The 18,274-nt window shown below is 49.3% G+C and overlaps 1 protein-coding gene across 6 annotated transcripts in view; it reads right to left on the reverse strand.

Annotated features, from left to right (window-relative positions):
* Nucleotides 1-18,274, reverse strand: part of MYH11 (myosin heavy chain 11) — a 112,562-nt gene that overhangs the window by 75,257 nt on the left and 19,031 nt on the right. For all 6 annotated transcript variants that reach the window (XM_032392201.1, XM_032392203.1, XM_032392200.1 and 3 more), the window contains one exon: nt 12,045-12,201. In XM_032392201.1, the coding sequence (XP_032248092.1) occupies nt 12,045-12,201 (157 nt within the window). The remainder of the gene's footprint in view (nt 1-12,044; nt 12,202-18,274) is intronic.

Raw genomic sequence — 18,274 nt, forward strand, 5'->3', positions numbered from 1 at the left:
CTGCTTTCAATGCTTCTCCTACTGGCCCCTGAGCTGCTGAAGGTCAAGGGCTGTACCTGATGCCAGGTGCCAGGAACAGTGCTTGACACATAGTAGGTACTCAAGAAATGGTTACTTGCGGCACCTGGGTTGTTCAGTCGGTTAAGAGTCTGCCTTCAGCTCAGGTCATGATCTCAGGGTCCTGGGATCGAGCTGGGATCGAGTCCCGCCTCAGGTTCCCTGCTCAGTGCGGAATCTGCTTCTCCCTCTGTCTCTGCCCTCCCCCCACCCCCACTCATGCTCTCTCTCTCTCAAATAAATAAATCTTAAAAAAAAAAAAAAGAAATGCTTACTCATTTGCATCTCTCTTTCTCTAAAGGCAATCGAGACAGAAGCGATGGTAAACACTTACGTCTCTGGTCACATGTTCACTCAGCAAACAAGTCCTGACCCCCTACTAGAAACACAAAGTTCACAAAGGCCTACTGAGTCTGCGTTAGAGAGGCTTGGGATGCAGTGTGGGAGTCCGATGGGCAAAGAAATGACCACAGGAAGTGAGCAAAAGCTACAATGAGTATTTGCCCAAAGTGCTACGTACGAGAGGGTCGGTTTTGCTGCCACCTGAGACAGAGATGCTAAGTCTTCACAGCTGAAGTGATACTGAGCTGCATGTGTAGGATGTGTAGGAATCCCAGGAGGGGGGTGGGGGAGACACCAAGGAAGCAGAGCACCTCAAGCAGAGGGCCTGGGACACAGTAGGTCAGACATGGAGATAGGACACAGTCCAGGAGCAGAGGTGTGTGGGGCTGGGGCCAGCATTCCAGCATCACCCAGCCCAGAGACCTGGGGTGCTCCTTACCTCACACGCACCCCTAAACATGCCTCTCTCCTCCTTCTCCCCGGACTCGGGTCTGGCCTTGGATGTGCAAGTCTGCGGGTCAGCTTTCCGAGGAGATAAAGGACTCTGGTGGTCCGCCCCCTCGAAGAAAGCCTGAACACTCTCAGGGGACGCCCAGCTCCCCACAGACCAGCTATTTCGGCCCGATCCCAAACACAAGCTCGTGGTTTATGGCTGGGGAGCCAGAGGCCTGCAGGCTGACCATAAAAGGAGAAAACCAAGCTGGGACCGAGAACAGACCCAGGCTCACTGCTTCTCTTCCTTCCCATGCCAGGCTGCTAGGGGACCCAGCGAGAGGGAGGGGGCCAGGTCTATGTCGCTGTAGGGTCACCACTCCCCGTCCCAGGCCAGTAAGGAATGGAGGACACAGCCTCTCCTGTGTGTGGAAGAGCAGTTGCCCACCCAATGCCACACGTGAAGGTGAATGTCAGTGCTGGGCCTCCGCGGTGGGCCGTAGACAGATGACAGCTAATACCTGTGGCACTTGCTGGGAGCAGGCTGCGTGTTCCCCACGCTCTGTCCAAATTAGCCCTTGCACCAACTGGGGTAGGCCCGGTTCTTAGCCTCACGGGACAAAAGAGGAAACTGGGCACAAACAAGTGGGGGCGTTGGCAGAACAGAGATTCGAACCCAGCTCTAGGGGCCATGCCCCAACCCACTACTCTGCAGGTCAGGGTCCTTCTCTTTCTCTGGGCCTTCCTCTCCTACCCTTGTCCTCCGGCAGAGCTGGTAGGAAGAGATTCTGGGAGGGAAGAGATAGTCTGAGGGTTTGTACTGGAGCCCAGCAGGAATTTTCCAGACCCTCAGGAAGCTCTGGCATCTTTCATAGCAGGTGACAGATGGGGTCTGGGGAGACCAGTATTTTCATGGTGGGCTCTCGGGCCTCAGCTCCCACCTGCCCCACTCTCCCTCCTTCTCTCTGCTCCAGCCCCACCAGCCTATGGATCCCATATGCACCTCCTTTGTTACACCCCCTTGTCCCCCCCCACCCCCTGCCCTCCCAGACTCTGACAGGCCCCAGGGTCCACCTCACAGCTCCCCAGAACTCCCTTCCTGAGCACATGTATTTGTGGGGATGATTTGATTATACACCTACCTTCTCCTTCACCTCATCTGCACCAAGTAGATGGTACCCCTCCTCACCATCCCACCTCCCCCAGTGGGGTCTCAACACTGTTGAATCAAAGGGGGAACGGGGAGCCAGATTCCCTCTGAGGTTGGGAGAACACAGAGGGAGGAGGCTGGAGCATGCATTTGTGGTCAAAGAGCCAGAGCTGAAGAGCCAAACTTTGTCCCAAGTCCTTTCAGCATGCCTGCTTCTTCAACTCAATATTTACTGCTTGTTAAAAAAAAAGAAGAAGAATTCTCCCCAGCTCTCTCCCCCCGTATAAGTAAGACACCACAGGCACTCCATAAAAGGCTCATCAGAATCAGATAATCCTTTACCCTTCCTCATTTCCTGGCAAAGAACGTGAACTTCCCATGATAACTCAGAGCGCAAACCTACATGTCCCAGGGCCTCAGTGATGACCGAGCCAGGCGGACGGAGCCCCCATCTGCCCACCCCGCCATCCGGCCAGATGCAGAGCTGAGAGCCACTGCAAAATCTGTGAGAGGCCGGGAGCCATGCATCTGGTCCCCTCTGCGGGGACACATTGTAGCAACACCACTGGGAATGACTTCCTGGCTCTACCTCTTGGGCAAGACCCTGGCCTTACGAGGAAAATAAGGATAGGAATCCACCCCTTTCCAGGATATGAAAACAGTGAAGTAAGACTGGATGCACAAAGCTTAAAATTACCCACGACACGTGGAAGACCTCAGCAATTGCTGTGATCATCACCAGGGCCATCATCCACGTCACCCAAAATAGTGAGCTTGTGCAGTGGTTCTAGCTTGCAGCGATTCTAGCCCAAGGGGACAGGGTATTAGGCCAAGTTCAGAGCTTTCTAATGAGAAGGCCTAAGCCAGTCCCTTAGCCTCCTGGGGCCTCAGTCTCCTGGTCTGCGAAATGGGGTTAACAGCACCCCACTACCACACAGCCTTGGAGGGAAGATCAATGTTTCGAGCGCAGCAGAGGGTGACGTCTCCAGGTGGGACATGGGGCTCTGGGGCCAACTCACTTGGTGCACTGAGTGTCAGTTTTGTCCATTTGTAAAATGGGCGGGCTCGTGGTGTTGGAGAGAGCCGAGCCGCGTGGGCTTTCCAGAGCAGTGAGCCGGGGGGTGGGGGTGGGGGGACACATCGGTGCTCTCCCTCCCTCTGCCAAGCTCACGGAGCAGCCTCTGGGGGGTTGGTGAGCCTGAGCCGGCCCCCCCAGGACCCGCCAACCTCGACCTCCCTCGGACAGAGGGACGCAACTGAGTGTGGGAACTTGCAAAGCAGAGAGCTTAGAGGTTAGCCCATGCCGCCTCCCAGATTTCTCTTCAGTTTGAAGAGGGTTCAGCCGAGAGCCCCGGAGCTGATAGAGGCCAGCCAGCTGTGATTTTCTTTTTTAATCCCCTGAGAGTGGCCCTTTGGTGCTAATTACATGAGGACAAAACACTTCCAGCAACAAACCCTGATGACTCCACTCAGCACATCAGGACAAAATCCTATGTGCCTTTCACACCCTTCCCCCAGCCCTGGGGACCCATGCAGGGGAGGCAGGAGATCCAAAGTGGCTTGTCGGGAAAGCCTCAGGGGTGGTGCTTTCCCCACATGCATCCTGTTAATTTACCCCGGTCAGCTAGCTGTCGCTTCACCAGGGCTGAGCCTTCAACACCCCACATGTGTAAGAAGATAGACCTTCCGGGAGCAAACCACCTTCCCCGGGACAGTCGGGGGCTCCGCACAACAGCTAGCTGACCGGGCAAGCCTTAGGCTTGGGCATCCGATAAGCCAAGTTCAAATCCAGCTCTGACCCTCACGGGACCTCTGGCAAGTTCTTTGCCTCTCCGAGCCTCAGTTTCCCAGGCTCTAAAATGAGGCTATTAATATAGCCCCTGCCTCCAGGGTTGGATAAACGGACAAGTCCTATAAACACAGGCCCACGTGCACACACACACACGGGAAGGAAGGGAGGGAAAAATAATGAGAAATTTTGAAAGGGTTCGGTATTTGCTGTTTCATAAAAACCAGCAACGGAAATGTTATGGGGAAAAGTAAAAACTTTGTTGGCCTTCCTGACTTTATAATTTAGTATTGTTTTTATTCTAGAGTCCATATGCGGGCACTATAATAGTTTCAAGGCTTAATTTTATTTTATTATTATTTTTAAAGATTTTATTTATTTGAGAGAGAGAGCATGAGCAAGGGGAGGGGGGGGAGGGGCAAAGGGAGAGGGAGAAGCAGAGTCCCCACTGCGTGGGGTTATTATCAGGGTGCCTGGCTGGCTCAGTCAGTGGAGCATCTGACTCTTGATCTTGGGGTTGTGAGTTCGAGCCCCAAGTTGGGTGTAGAGATTACTTAAAAAATAGTATCTTTGAGGGCGGCGCCTGGGTGGCTCAGTCAGTAAGGCGTCTGCCTTTGACTCAGGTCACGATCCCAGGGTCCTGGGATCAAGTCCCACATCGGCTCCCTGCTCTGTGGGGAGTCTGCTTCTCCCTCTGCCCCTCCTCCCTCTCATTCTCTCAATCTCTCTCTCAAATAAATAAAATCTTAAAAAATATATCTTTGAAAAAAAATCCACTATTATCATTATCAATTCTTTGGAAAAGAAGGTTTGAAAGAATTTCCACTGAAAGATAGTGGGTGGAACACTTGCCGTTCATGTTCCTCCCTCCCCAAACCTGAGTAAAATGACAGTAAAGGGATTTTTCAAGTTGAAATGAAGAACTGGAAAAGAGAGAAGAGCAAGGAAGTCTTGGAGGCCAGAAAACAGGATGAGTGAGGACAGTTCCAGGAAAGGAGAAGTCTAATCTGGTGGTGGGGAAAGCTAAAAGCAACCTATTTCATCACAGAATCCCCTGCCCCCAGGCCAAACCTCAGTAACTGGCCACAGCAGGGGGCTCAGGGAGACAGGGCGAAGGAGGATTTACAAACACAAGGATGGGCTGAAAGTCTGTCTGAGAAGCTGCTAGACATACCTTCCATGCTCCCTGCAGCCGAGTGACTGTCCTTCCCCAGCCCACAGGAGAAGACAGATTTTATTCTCTGCAGAATAAAATCCCTGGACGGCATCAGGGACCGTAGTGAAAGGATAAAGTGCAAGTTTCATTCCACAGTTTGAAACCCTTGGTCTCTTAACTAGACCCTCACAATGAAGGGAGACAGATCTTGACCTGCCAGGGAGACGATTGCATAAGTCTTCCCTGAAAAACCTGATTAGCCCAAGGACAAAAAAATGGACAGATCTATCAGAAGAGCCCCAGTGGAATGGCCCAGCTCCAATCAAACTATAGCCAAGCTCATCACCAGCAAGCTCCTCCTGCAAGCCCACAGCATCCATCCACCTTGCACTGGAGTATCCCAGATGAATGGGCAGCCAGGAATCAGCAGACATCTGAAGAAAGCTACTAATACCTCAGACAGAAGTGGAAACGAATCACTAGGAAAATAAGCATCTTGGAAGAAACAGACTAGGCATGGAGAAGAATCCTCCAAGGAAAAGGACATCACATCACATGGAAAAAGAATATATATATTTGTGTATATATATATGTATATCATATATATGTATATATATATATATGATAAATTAAAACTTAAAAGAAGGGTTGTAAGACAAAGTTGAAGTAACTGTCCAGAAAAAAAGAATAAAAAGGAGATGGGACAGTCCCGGACATGAGAAGACTTCTAGAAAAGCAGAACAGAGAACACAGAGAGAAATAAATCATCAAGGAAGTAATTCACAAAAATTTCTCAGAATATAAGGCCATGAGTTTACAGATGAAAAGCGTCCACAAAGTCTCCAGCACAATGGGTGAAAACAGACCCAAGACAAATCCCATCAACATCATGAACATGGGGATAAAGAAGGGTCTAAAAGCTTCCAGAGAAGGAGAGAAAAAAAAATTTTTTTTGGTCACACTCGAAGGATTAAGAATTAGATTGGCTTTTATCTTCTCAGCAATGAAGCAAGCTAGAAGGCTGTGAAGCCATGCCTTAAAAATTCTGAAAGAGGGGCGCGTGGGTGACTCAGTTGGTTAAGCATCTGCCTTTGGCTCAGGTCATGATCTCAGGGTCTTGGGATCGAGCCCCGCATCAGCTCCCTGCTCAGCGAGGAGCCTGCTTCTCCCTCTCCCTCTGCCTGCCGCTCTGCCTACTTGTGCTCTCTCTCTATCTCTCTGTCAAATAAATAAATAAAATCTTTTTTAAAAATTCTGAAAGAAAACTATTTGTTGCTTAAAACTGTAAACTCAGCTAAACTGGCCCTTACGTATTAGAGACACATCAAGTCTTCAGATGAGATATGCAGGATCTCAATCTGTCTCGTATACATCCTTACTTGAGAAGGTACTAGAAAAGGTGCTCCATTTAAATAGGAGAGTAAATCAAGGAAGAGGAAGACATGGAAACCAGGAAACAAGGAATCCACCATGAGAGGGTGGAGCCAATTCCAAGCATGATAAGGAAGGTCCTGGATGTCAGCTACCTGTCATAGAGGGTAGCCAGGGTGGGTGAGAAGGCTCCAGTAGTAATCACCTTCAAGGAGAAGCTATAAGCAGGGTCCTCAACATATATCTAGACATAGTAAAAGGAGATCGACACATTTAGAAAGGAGAATTTGGGGTAGAATTAGTGATTAAGTACATTCATTCATTCATTCATTCATCCACAAATACTAACTGAGCAGCTACCACGTGCCAGGCCCCATCAGATCACTGGAGATGCAGAGGTGAATAGGTAGACAAGGATGGAGTCTGGCTCTTAGGCAGGATATGTATGGGTCCTCAGGAAGTGACGGGTTCATGTAACACATTCAAACATTACATTTTATATTCAGTGCATGTGTCATCCATCTCTCCCCAACCCCACCTCTTCACACTGCATCTTGTTCTACAAAGGATTTAGGAACCAACAAGACAGAAAGCTCATTGTGGATCCCGGCCGAGTGACCTTACCCCCTGGGATCACGACCTTCATCAGCGGAGTCACAAACTGGGCCTACACCTTCCTTTGCAAAAACCAAACTTGCACTTTCTAGAGAAAAAGTTATTTTCCCAAGCTTGCATTTTTCCCCCCATGATTTGTTTCACTGGAGTCTATCATTAGTAGTTTTCCAGAAAGTACCAGGTAATGCCAGAATGAACCCATGTGGAGCAGCTCTTGATTCACACTTAAACTAAATAAAGTTTATCTTGTATGGAAATGTGTGCTCACAGCTGTCACTTTCTCTTGGGGGGTTAAAATGTGTCATCATTTCTAAGTAATTTTCTATTTCACTATGTAACTTTGTGTGGTAACATAGAGCCTAGAGGGAATGAAATGTATTAACACTGGGGATCGTCCTCATCCAGTGTAACACTGAAACATGATCACAACACAAAAATAGTCTTCAGTGAGTCCACCTCTTTGGAAATCAGACCCCACTGAGGCATCCTTCTCTGGCCTGCACACTGCCACCCACCAAGTCAGCCGCTTTATCTTGCCGATTACGGGCTGGCAACATCCACCAGCATGATACACGCACAGAACAAAGCAGCAGGTCCATAAAACTGCCAATTTCCCTGAAGGTGCCATGTGTCACGAAGTCAATGAGCTTGGGAAGGCCACACAAAAAAAGTCAGGTCAATTCACGACAAAGTATCACAGAGTCATCATGAAGGACAACACGATGGGGGCTTTATGAAGCACCCCCAAAATGGAAGAGCCCTTGGGAAAACCGGTGACCGCTCTCATAAGTCTGCAAAAATTATTCTCGTTAGCTCCTGCTGCAGAAATCAAATATGACATGAAGAACGTTGTGTTACGCTCTCCTGGGATTCTGTCCCCCCCAAAAAAGTTTAAAAAAAATCAACCCTTAATTTTCTACTCAATCTAAGATTTAGCATCTAGTTGCAATTATAACCAAATTCCTATTATATGTAGATAAAACAGACTGACAATTTGCAATGTCATTTCCCCAGCCCAGTCAACCCTTTTTTTCCCCCTTACAGTGAAATTTTGGTCCCTGTTTCAAGTGATTTTTTTTTCTGGAATCACTTATTTTCAGACAATCAAAATTTCTTCCATTTCAGGATGTTCAGCTCAGTTATTACATGAAAGGTTACATACCAAAGCATTAACAGTGGTGATCTCTGGACAATAGAATTATGGGTGCTGGTATATTCTCTTTAGCTTAAATACATGTTTTAATTTTTTTTAGGATGAACGTAAAATATTAAAGGTTTTTTAAAGTTATACATACGTATTTTAAGAGCACTGTGGCAGTGCTTACCTGATACTCCCCCTTCTCCTTTGCTAAAAGAATTTCATGTTATTCTGGTGTTCAGAGAAAACGTGCTTGTGGGAGCTGCTCCACGAAAGAACCAGGAATAGTCCAAGCCAATTATAAAGGTCCCAGTCCTCTTTGCGAACGATTGGTTTAGAGGTTGGCATGTGACCAAAGGTTTAGCCAATGAGACATAACTACAAACAATTACTAACATTCCAGTCCTCTGCCAACCATTGGTTTAGAGGTTGGCATGTGACCAAAGGTTTAGCCAATGAGACATAATTACAAACAATTACTACCATCCCAGGTCCTTTGCCAACCATTGGTTTAGAGGTTGGCATGTAACCAGGTTTTAGCCAATGAGACATAAGGGGATGCCTGCTGAGGAGTTTCTGGAAAACGTTTTTCTCCCTGATAAAAAAGAGACATAGGAAAAGAACCTAACATCCCACTTCCTTCAGGCTTTTGGACATGATAGCATGAGGACATGACGTCTGGAGCTATGGCTGCCATCTTGTGACCATGAGGAAGAAGCCAAGAAAACCCCAAAGAGGTCTGTTTTTGAGCTGCTGAATTAACTAACCCTGAAATCATCAACCTGCACTTCTTGTTGTGTGAAATAATAAACTCCTATTGTTTAAGCAAGCCACTTTAATTGCTATATGGTATGCTATATTTTTGTGCAACTAAAAGCAACCCAAACGACATGAATACTATAACTTTGTGATGTTCAGCTTCCTTAAGAAGGTGTGTGAACCATCACTGTAAACTTCTCCATCAAGGGAGACCACAAAGAATTTTTTTTTTTTTATAAACAAAGACACATATCTAACTCCAGGAGCCATCCTTCACAACCTGAGATTTCATCTCCATTGCCCTTTCTATAAGGCTCCATCTGCTGGTCTTTGAAGGTAATGGCAGTCCCATGTCTGCAATGATCCAGCTTGGGTCATACCCGTGGGGTTTGGGTAATTCTGTCAGTAACTTGGGGGCACTTCTACTGAGCCCTTCTAGGCTGGACACACCTGGATCCCTGCCCTCAGGCATTTCCAGAACTGAGTTCTCAATTCCTGACTCAGGACACTCTTGGAGGTAGCTATTTCAGAGTTTGCAAAGTCAAACACAAGGGCCGGGCTGTTAACACAAACGAGTGCCCCAGGCCACGTAAGGACTGGGGAACTGGAAAACTCATGCCCCTATAAAAATACATACAGTTTTTATGTATAATTTCCCAATTGTTAAAAATTGACAACTACTTCAAGTATCCTTAAAACTGTGTGGCCCACACCAAACTTATCTGAAGGCTGGATGCAGCCTACCAGCTGCTGGTTCATAACCTTAGGACTATTCCCACACCTCATAGTCACATAAAATTATATACAGCTTTAGGACTGCCAAGTCCTTTTCCGTTGCCCTCTCCCAAGTGTAAGGACGGGAGAACTCCGGTGTCTCAAGACCAGATCCATTTACAGGAAAGAAAATCCTCTCACCCTTCCCCAAAGATCAGTGACACTGTGATGGGTACTGCCCTTTTTACAATGCACCCAAAACACATGAGGAGGAAAGCAAGGGTTCAACTGCTTTGAGGCAAAGGGATTTACTAAGAGAGGACCAAGGCAGTTGAACAGGTGAAGCTTACAACTTAGAGATGCCCCAATTTCTTTTTCTTGTCTTATTACACTGGTTAAAACTTCTAGTACAATGTTCATTAGGGGTGGTGAGAGCAGACATCCTTACCTTGTTACTCATCTTATGGGGCAAGCTTTCAAACTGTCACTATTAAGTATGATGTTAAATGTAGGGTTTTTTTGTAGATGCCTTGTATCAGTTGATGAAATTCCCTCCTTCTCCTAGTTTTCTGAGCGATTTTATCATGAACAGATTTTGAATTTTGTCAAACGCTTTTTCTGTATCCATTGATATGATCCTGTGGTTTTTCTTCTTTAGGCTATTATATTGACTGATTTTTGAATCTTGAACCAGCCTTGCATTCCTGGGAGAAGCCCCACTTGGTCATGGCCTGGGTTTCCAGGCCCTTTGAGAGACTCGGTTGTCTCTGTCATAAAGCGTAGGTAGTAACACCGACCCTATCTCACAGAACTGTGCTGATGATTAAAAAAAAGAAAACGTGTGTTCTTGTGAAAGGAGGTATGCGCCGTGACCCAAAGTGCTACTCAGATAGAGGCCGAGAAGAGGGCCTGCCAGGGCAAACTTCTACTGTTCAAGCTTCTGGCAGACCAGCCACCACGCTGAGCACAGGACATGCCCTAATTCCATGTACCACAAAGCACGGCGACGTGATTTTAGGTGCCACTGAGATTAATGGTTTCAATTTTAAGTTGTATATTCTCTTCAATGTGCATTAGAAAAAAACATAACAGAGGCGCCTGGGTGGCTCAGTCGGTTAAGTGACTGACTCTTGATTTCAACTCAGGTCATGATCTCAGGGTCGTGGGGTTGAGCCCTGCATCAGTCTCCACGCTCTGCACAGAGTCTCCTTGTCCCTCTCCCTCTGCTCCTCTCTCCACTCACTCGCTCTCTCCCCTCCCCCTCTCTCTCAAATAAATAAATAAATAAAATCTCTCTAAAAAAAAAGAAACAAACATAATTGGCATTAAGTAACATCTGGTTTCGTGCATGATGATGATAATCGTTTACACTTCATGAGTTTTGACCAACTCAGACCAACTGTTCTGAGCGCTATGCAATCGTACGTTTAATCTTCACATCAGCCCTACGGGTAGGTCACAGTTATTATAATCCTCTCTTGCAGATGAGGAAGCAGAGCACAGAGAGGCTAAGTAGCTTGCTCAAGGTCACACAGCTGGTGAGTGGCAGAGCTGGGATTTAAACACAGGCACCCCTGTTCTAGAATCCATGCTCTTAACTAATCTAGTATACTGCTCTTTTTTATTCGGTCTGAACTAGATTGTGGGGGAGAGAGCTTACGAAAAAAATATTAAGTAAGTAATATAAGGACATCAATTTTATGAAGTTTAAAAGCAGGCAAAACTGATGGTGACAGAAGTCAGAATAGCAGTTACTTCTGGGGGGGTATAGAGGAGGTATTGACTGGGAAGAGGCATGAGGGAACTTTCTGGAAATATTTCACATCTTGGTCTGAGTGGTGGCTCTATGATTGCAGACGTATGCCAAAGTTAATTTTAGGCTGGACACTAAGTTTGTGCACTTTACGCCCTCTACTGTATGTATATTTTACCTCAATTAAAAGTTCATTAATAATAGTAATAACAACACTAATAATAGTAATACACAAACATGGAGGGCATATGCAAAGGTCTTGAGTTTGGACAAGGCTGCATGAGAATCTCCACAAGCTGCAAGGTGGACCCTATCACTCCCTTTTTACAGATGGGGAAACTGAGGCTGGAGAGGAGAAGACCTCTCACACCACCCCCAGGGCTGAAAACGCAGAGCTGGCAGGTTGGGCCCCAGGGCTGACGGCCACCCCCTTCCCTCAGGAGGTGGGGAGGGCACCGCACTATCCTGCAGATGGCAGGCCAGGCCCGGGGGCAGCAGAGAGGCTGGGCGGCCCATGCCCGTATTTGCCCAAGCTGTCTGCGTTCCCCACCCTCACCCTCCCAGCCGCGCACCCAGATGTTCGGCTGGCTTTTTCCCTTTTTCAGGCACAAGGCTCCTGGGCCCCAGCGCCGCCTGCCAAACTCCGCATTCTTGGCGAGGACTGCAGGCCGGCGGGGGGCAGGAGGGGCCCAGACAGAACGGGCGCTCCCGGAGGCGGCCTGAGCAGCAACCCCGCGCAGCACCCCGGCCACCCGGCAGGCGGCTCACCTTGCAGCATGCTCCGGTAGGCTGTGTCGGCGATGGCGTAGATGTGGGGCGGCATCTCGTGCCTCTTCTTGCCCTTGTACATGTCCACGATCTTCTCCGAGTAGATGGGCAATTGCTTGTAGGGGTTGATCACCACGCAGAAGAGGCCAGAGTACGTCTGCCAAAGAGAGAAGCCAAGCTTACTTGCAGCACATGGCCTCGAGGAGAGCTCGGACGTCTGGTTCCCCGGGGTCCGGGCCCAGCAACGCCCATCACCGCCTGCATTTAAACACGTACTGAGCACCTCTGGGTGCATTTTTTCCACTACATCCTCACGGCAAAACTGTTAGATGCATTCATATGGCCATTTCAGAGATGGGGAAACTGAGGCTCAGAGTCCTGATGGGAACGCTCGGGCATCACGGATAGGCTGGGTATGGGGGAAGAGGAGGAAACCCCTGGGTTTCTGGGCCACCTATGTTCTCTCTTAGAGCTGTGTGCTTTCTGACAGTCGGGGTTCAGACCTCAGCCCCTCTCTTGCACGCCGCCACTCACCTCCCTGAGCCTCTGTCTACTGGGTACTTACTGTGCACCTGGCACTGAGCTCTAAGCACTTCATGGGCATCTCTTCACTGAATCCTCTTATCTACCCTGTGACCGTCACACTGTGATTTCCCTGCTGTCCATGTGAGGTCGTCACTGGGTCACACAGCTAGCTGGCTCAGTCGGCTAAATGCCTCCGGGGCAGGGCATGATCTCGGGGTCCTGGGATCGAGCCCCACATCGCATCGGGCTCCCTGCTCAGGGGGGAGCCTGCTTCTCCCTCTCCCTCTGCCCCTCCCCCTGCTCTCTCTCTCTCTCTCTCTCTCCCTCTCTCCCTCTCTCTCTCAAATACATACATACATACATACATAAAATCTTAAAAAAAAAACATCTTCTGGAACTAGATAGTGTTGCTGATTGTACACCGCTGTGGATGTGCTAAATGCCATCGAATTGTGCCCTTGGAACTGGCTCAGATGGTGAATTCTAGGTTATATGGATTTTACCACAATTTAAAAAAAAAAAAGTTGTCCTGCTCCCACCAAGGGCATAGAAGCATCTAGAAATAATCAGACCAGGGAAAGGGCGTGGGGGCGCTCGGCAAACCCCACCATGAGCACACATTCGAGGCATTCTCCTTGCTCCGGCTGTCTTTTCCTAGGCGTTGGCTGTTCCCTGGGCTGAGGTCACAGCTCAGGGGACAGGCTCCATCCTGTCCCACAGGGATTGCTTTTCCCAAACAATAGCATCAGTGCTGCCTGAGGCTCTAAGAGGCCACGAAGCAGGCTCTCCCTCCAATCCCCCTAGAAGGGACGAAAGGAAGAGCAGATGGCCCATCTCTGGGTGACACTCAGGGCAAAGTAAACACCAGAGAGGTTAAGCAACTTGACCAAAGTCACAAAGCGAGACCTCAGAGGCACCAAGCCCAGCTCGGCCCACTGCCAAGCCTGAGCACCGCCCATGAGGCTGTCCGAACTCTGCCCGACCTACAGAAAGAAAAACAATGCATCATTTGTTCATTCAGTCCCTCACTCATTCAGTGTGTATGTCCCAGACACCGTGCAAGGCTCTGGGGTTAAAGAAAACAAAAAGCACAACATCCTGCCCGCAAAGGGATTTCAGCCATGCCTGCGGCTGATTGGAGGAGGGGCGTCCCCCCCAGGGCTCAGTCTGCTAAGGGACAATGGTGTGTGATGGGCCTGGGTGAGAGGGGGACAGGATTCTTCAAAAGGGACAGGATTGGCGGGGGGAGGAGGGAATAATCTCCCTGGTTCTCAGCATTCCCCTAAAAAGGCAGGAATGAGGTCAACACAGACCATCAGCCATTTCTTGAGCACCTACTGCATACCGGGTCTGTGCTAGATGCTGGAGATAAATAAACCAGTGGTGGCCCCCTGCCCTCCAAGAACCCACAGATCAGAGAGGGGACAAGGACATTTAAAAATAATGTCCCTAGACCCAGGATGCAGCCCAGGGAATGAAGGGGAGCAAGGAAGAGAGGGCCCTAATCCACATTGGGGGGTGGTCAGGGAAACTGCCAGTGGGGAGGTGCGCCCTGCCCTGAATCCTGACAGACAAGGAGGTGTTAGCCTGCTCGGGGGGGTCGCAAAGGCTCGGAAGGCAGCAGGGCGAGGGCGCGCATGCGGGTGCACGGCAAGCAGTGTGGTGTGTGTGGATCATAAAGGAGGAGACAAGCAAGGATGAAGGGGGAGGCTCCTGCAGAGGCAGGCAGGGGCCGGGACCCGCACTCGGCCTGATGGGTCCACTGTCGGCCCGGATGCCCCCCTCCCCCATCTGATCGTCCAGCCCCCTCGTGCTGCGCCGGAGCACCCACTTCCTCTTCTCCAGTCCGTACATAGGCCTTGGCATACAGCAGGTGCTCACTATGTGCTTGCCCAATGAATGCCTGAGGGGTATGTTAATTACAAAGATTCCCTGGAACAGGGGCCGCAATGCCTTCATCTCTGTGACTTGGGGCTTTGCACTGGGCCGGCACACGGTAGGTGCTCAGGAGAGGTTTGCTGACCTCGTGACCAAGGGCAGGGGCTCTGTCCCGTTCATCTGTGTCCTGGTCCCTAGCATGGGGCCTCCCGTAGAGTAAGTGCCCAGATAACGATCAGTCGTTTGAATGGTCAGCCAAGTCCTACCTCTCCTTCAGGTCCTAACTCCACTTCCAGATGCCCCTGCGCTGTGGCCCCTGCCAACAGCCAGGCCCTTGTTAGAATGTGGGTGTCATTTACAGCCCAAACCACCCTCTCACCAAGCCCTTGACCTGGAGGCAGTAAGGGGCAGTGGTTTAGGGTACAGAATCGAGTACTGCAGACTTGGTGTGAACCCCCATTCTGCTACTTCCTGGCTGTGTGACCCTGGGCAAGTCTCTTAACCTCTCTGAGCCTGTTTTCCTCAGCTGCAAAACAAAGATGTGTAACAGTAGATCCTTCGCAGGCTTGCTGTAAGATAATGCTCGTGAAGCATTTAACAGAGTGCGTGGTATACGGGAGGTGCTCAATAAATGTTAGGTGACTACACCCTGCTCCCTTTACTTCATGATGACAGAAACCTTGCCAGCTTGGAACCTTCTACGTCTCCCCTCCATCTTCCCAGAGCCATTTCCATCTCCTCTTTCAGGGCTCATCCTAAATGACACCTCCTGGACTGCAAGCTGCCCACCCCCACCCCGGTATTGCCAGCCCAGCACGGGGCCACGCACAAGGCAGACACTCAGTAAATGCTTGCTGAATACAATGAATAGGAGAAGTATCACTTTGCTCCTGTCTGCCTCGGACAGCTCCTGGTGCAAAGCCCCCAAGCAAGCCCTTACTTAACCCAAGCTTCCAGGCAGATCTGAATCTCTACTCAGTTCAGCCCATCTTTCTGAGGCACAACAACCCGAGAGGAAGAGCTGGGCTGGCAGGAGCACACCCCACGCAGGGTGGCTGGGCTTCAGAATCTGCAGGCTTTAGGTCTGCTGTTTAACCTCGGTTCATTTCACCAGACCCAGTCCCCACACTGCAGTTGGTGGTGTTTCTGCCCCCCTGTCCCCCACACAAGCCCCTCTCCAGCCGGTCAAGTTCAGAGGTTTCAATATCCCCGCCTGCTGTGTCCCAGCCAACATCTCAGGGCCCCATGCCATCAGCAGGTCCCAGCCACAGGCCCAGGGTTTCCCTCTTGTGACCGTATTAGGAAGTGACTCTAGCTTTTCCCTGACACTTTATATGGTCAGTCACAGAGCCCTGAGCAGGAGACTGCTCCCACGGCCTCCTCCTCTGGCAGAAACAAGAACCAGGAGGGGAAGGTGGAAGAAACGCAGGCTTTAAGTCACACGGCCCAGGGCAGAACCTTAGCTTGGCCCTCCTCCATCACCTGCGGGATTTGTGTGAGTGGCCAAAGCCTGGAGCCTCTTCTTCCCCATCTATAAAATGATGGGGTGGGGGGCACCTGGGTGGCTCAGGTGGGTAAGCATCTGCCTTCAGCTCAGGTCATGATCCCGGGGTCCTGGGATCGAGCCCGGCATCGGGCTTCCTGCTCGTCGGAGAGTCTGCTTCTCCCCCTCCGTCTGCCCCTCACCCCCGGCTCGTGCTCGCTCTCTCTCTCTCTCGCTTTACTCTCTCTCTCTCAAATAAATAAAATCTTTTTTTTAAAAAAGAGTACATTTATGCATATACATACATGCATACATACACAAATTTGCACATATTTGCCTCTATAGGTATAAAATATTTCTGGAAGCCTATGTAAGAAACATCCTCGAGGTTTCTCTAGGGAAGGGAACTGGAAGACGAGGAATGGGGATGAAAGGGAAAATTGTGAATATCCTGATATACTATTTAATATTTGCCTATATTACCTATTCAAAATAACATTTTAAATCTGGCCAGATAGTTGTTTTTTTTTTTAAGATTTATTTATTTATTTATTTGAGAGAGTGAGAGAGAGAGCACAAGCGGGGTGAGGGCAGAGGGAGACGCAGACTCCCTGCCGAGCAGGGAGCCTGATATGGGGCTTGATCCTGAGACTCCGGGATCATGACCTGAGCCAAAGGCCGACGCTTAACTGACTGAGGCACCCAGGTGCCCCATGGCCAGATAGATAGTTAACAATAAACATAAGAAGAAGCCACAAGACATGACGTATGCTTCTTATTTTTAAATATTTTCTTGTGGTCTTTGCATAGATAGCCTTGTGTTATTAGAAAGCTTCTTTGAAGCAATAACCATTTGAAAGATCTAAACAGTGGGGTCACAGGGCTCAGTAACGGGGAGCTTCCCTCTGTGTTTTCTTTCTACCTTCCGAGACCCGGGGCAGTTATGTATTTTTTTTCCACCCTCCAGGACCCTTGGGCACTCAGGAGGCCTCTGCTCATAGCCTGCTGTCAGCATCCTGGGGCAGATACTCCTTCAGGTCCCTGGGCCAAGGGCCCAGGATGAAAACAACATCACCTGCTTGAGTTTGGAAGGAAGGCCTCTCCTTAGCCCGCTGGTCTTCCCAGAACAGTGAAACCAGAACCAGGAAAATATCCTTTGGGGCTCGCAGGTAGGGAATTTGGGCCAGGAATGGGAGAGTCCCTCCACCTTGGCTCTGGATCATGTTCCCAACCCCAGGGCCCTGGCACAGGAGTGGAAAGTCCCACTGTTGACAGGGATCAAGCAGGTTAGAGATGAGTGAAGTGGGCCAGGTATGAAGAAAAAGTAGGTGTAGTGATCAACAAGCAACAACACTCAGCCCCAGGATCTGGGAGACAACAGGGGTAGTCAATCCCTCCAGCCCTGGAGGCAGACAAACCTTGCCTGGGTCCCAGCTCTGCCCACTTCTAGCAATAGGACTGAGCACAGCTGAGCCTCAGTGCCCTGGTCTCTGAAATGGGGTAACAGCCTCTGTTCATAGGACCGTTGGAAGGATTACATGAGTAGCAGCTCAAAGCAGTCGTCCCAGGGCCAGCCTTCCCGGGTTCAAGACCCAGCTATTTCTCATCAAGTTGTGTAAGTTTCCTAAGCCCCAGTTTATCTGCAAACATGAGACTACAAAATAGTGTATAAAGAAAAGAACAGTAGTCGCCATAACAATATCTTGGTATGAACGCGTAACACGGTGGATTTTAAATGAACAGCAGCTACCATCACTATTGTGGGGGTAACGAGGCTCCTTTGAGGGTCTAATGAAAGCGGAGACCCCTGCCCAGAAAAAAATGTACATATGCCCAAACATGTCCTTAAATCTCTGGAGGCTGACAAACTCCTTAGTGCCCATTTACGGGAACGGAGTATGGAACACGTTTTAGCGAGAAAAAAAAAATTTTTTTTTGTAAGAACACTCAACACAACTGTGGTCCACCCTCTTGACCAATTTTTAAGTGTACCGTACGGCATTGTTAACTTCAGCCGCAGTTCTCTAGAACATACTCATCTGCAGGACTGAAACTCTGTACCTGTTGGAGAACACCTTCCCATTTCCCTCTCCCCGAGCCAGCCACCCTTCCACGCTCTGATTCTGAGCCTGACGATTTTCAATGCCTCCTGTGGGTGGAACCCGGATTGTTCATCCTTCTGTGACTGCCTTATTTCACTCAGTATCATGTCCCCCGGCTTTCCATGTGGTCACCAATAGCAGGATTTCCTCTCTTAAGCCTGAAATAATGGACATACCACATTTTCTCCATCTGTTCATCATCTTAGAATCTAGGTCCTTTATTCGCATCTGGCTCAAGTGTG

The sequence above is a fragment of the Phoca vitulina genome, unplaced genomic scaffold (genome assembly GCF_004348235.1).
Source record: "Phoca vitulina isolate PV1807 unplaced genomic scaffold, GSC_HSeal_1.0 scaffold66, whole genome shotgun sequence".
NCBI lineage: Eukaryota > Metazoa > Chordata > Mammalia > Carnivora > Phocidae > Phoca > Phoca vitulina.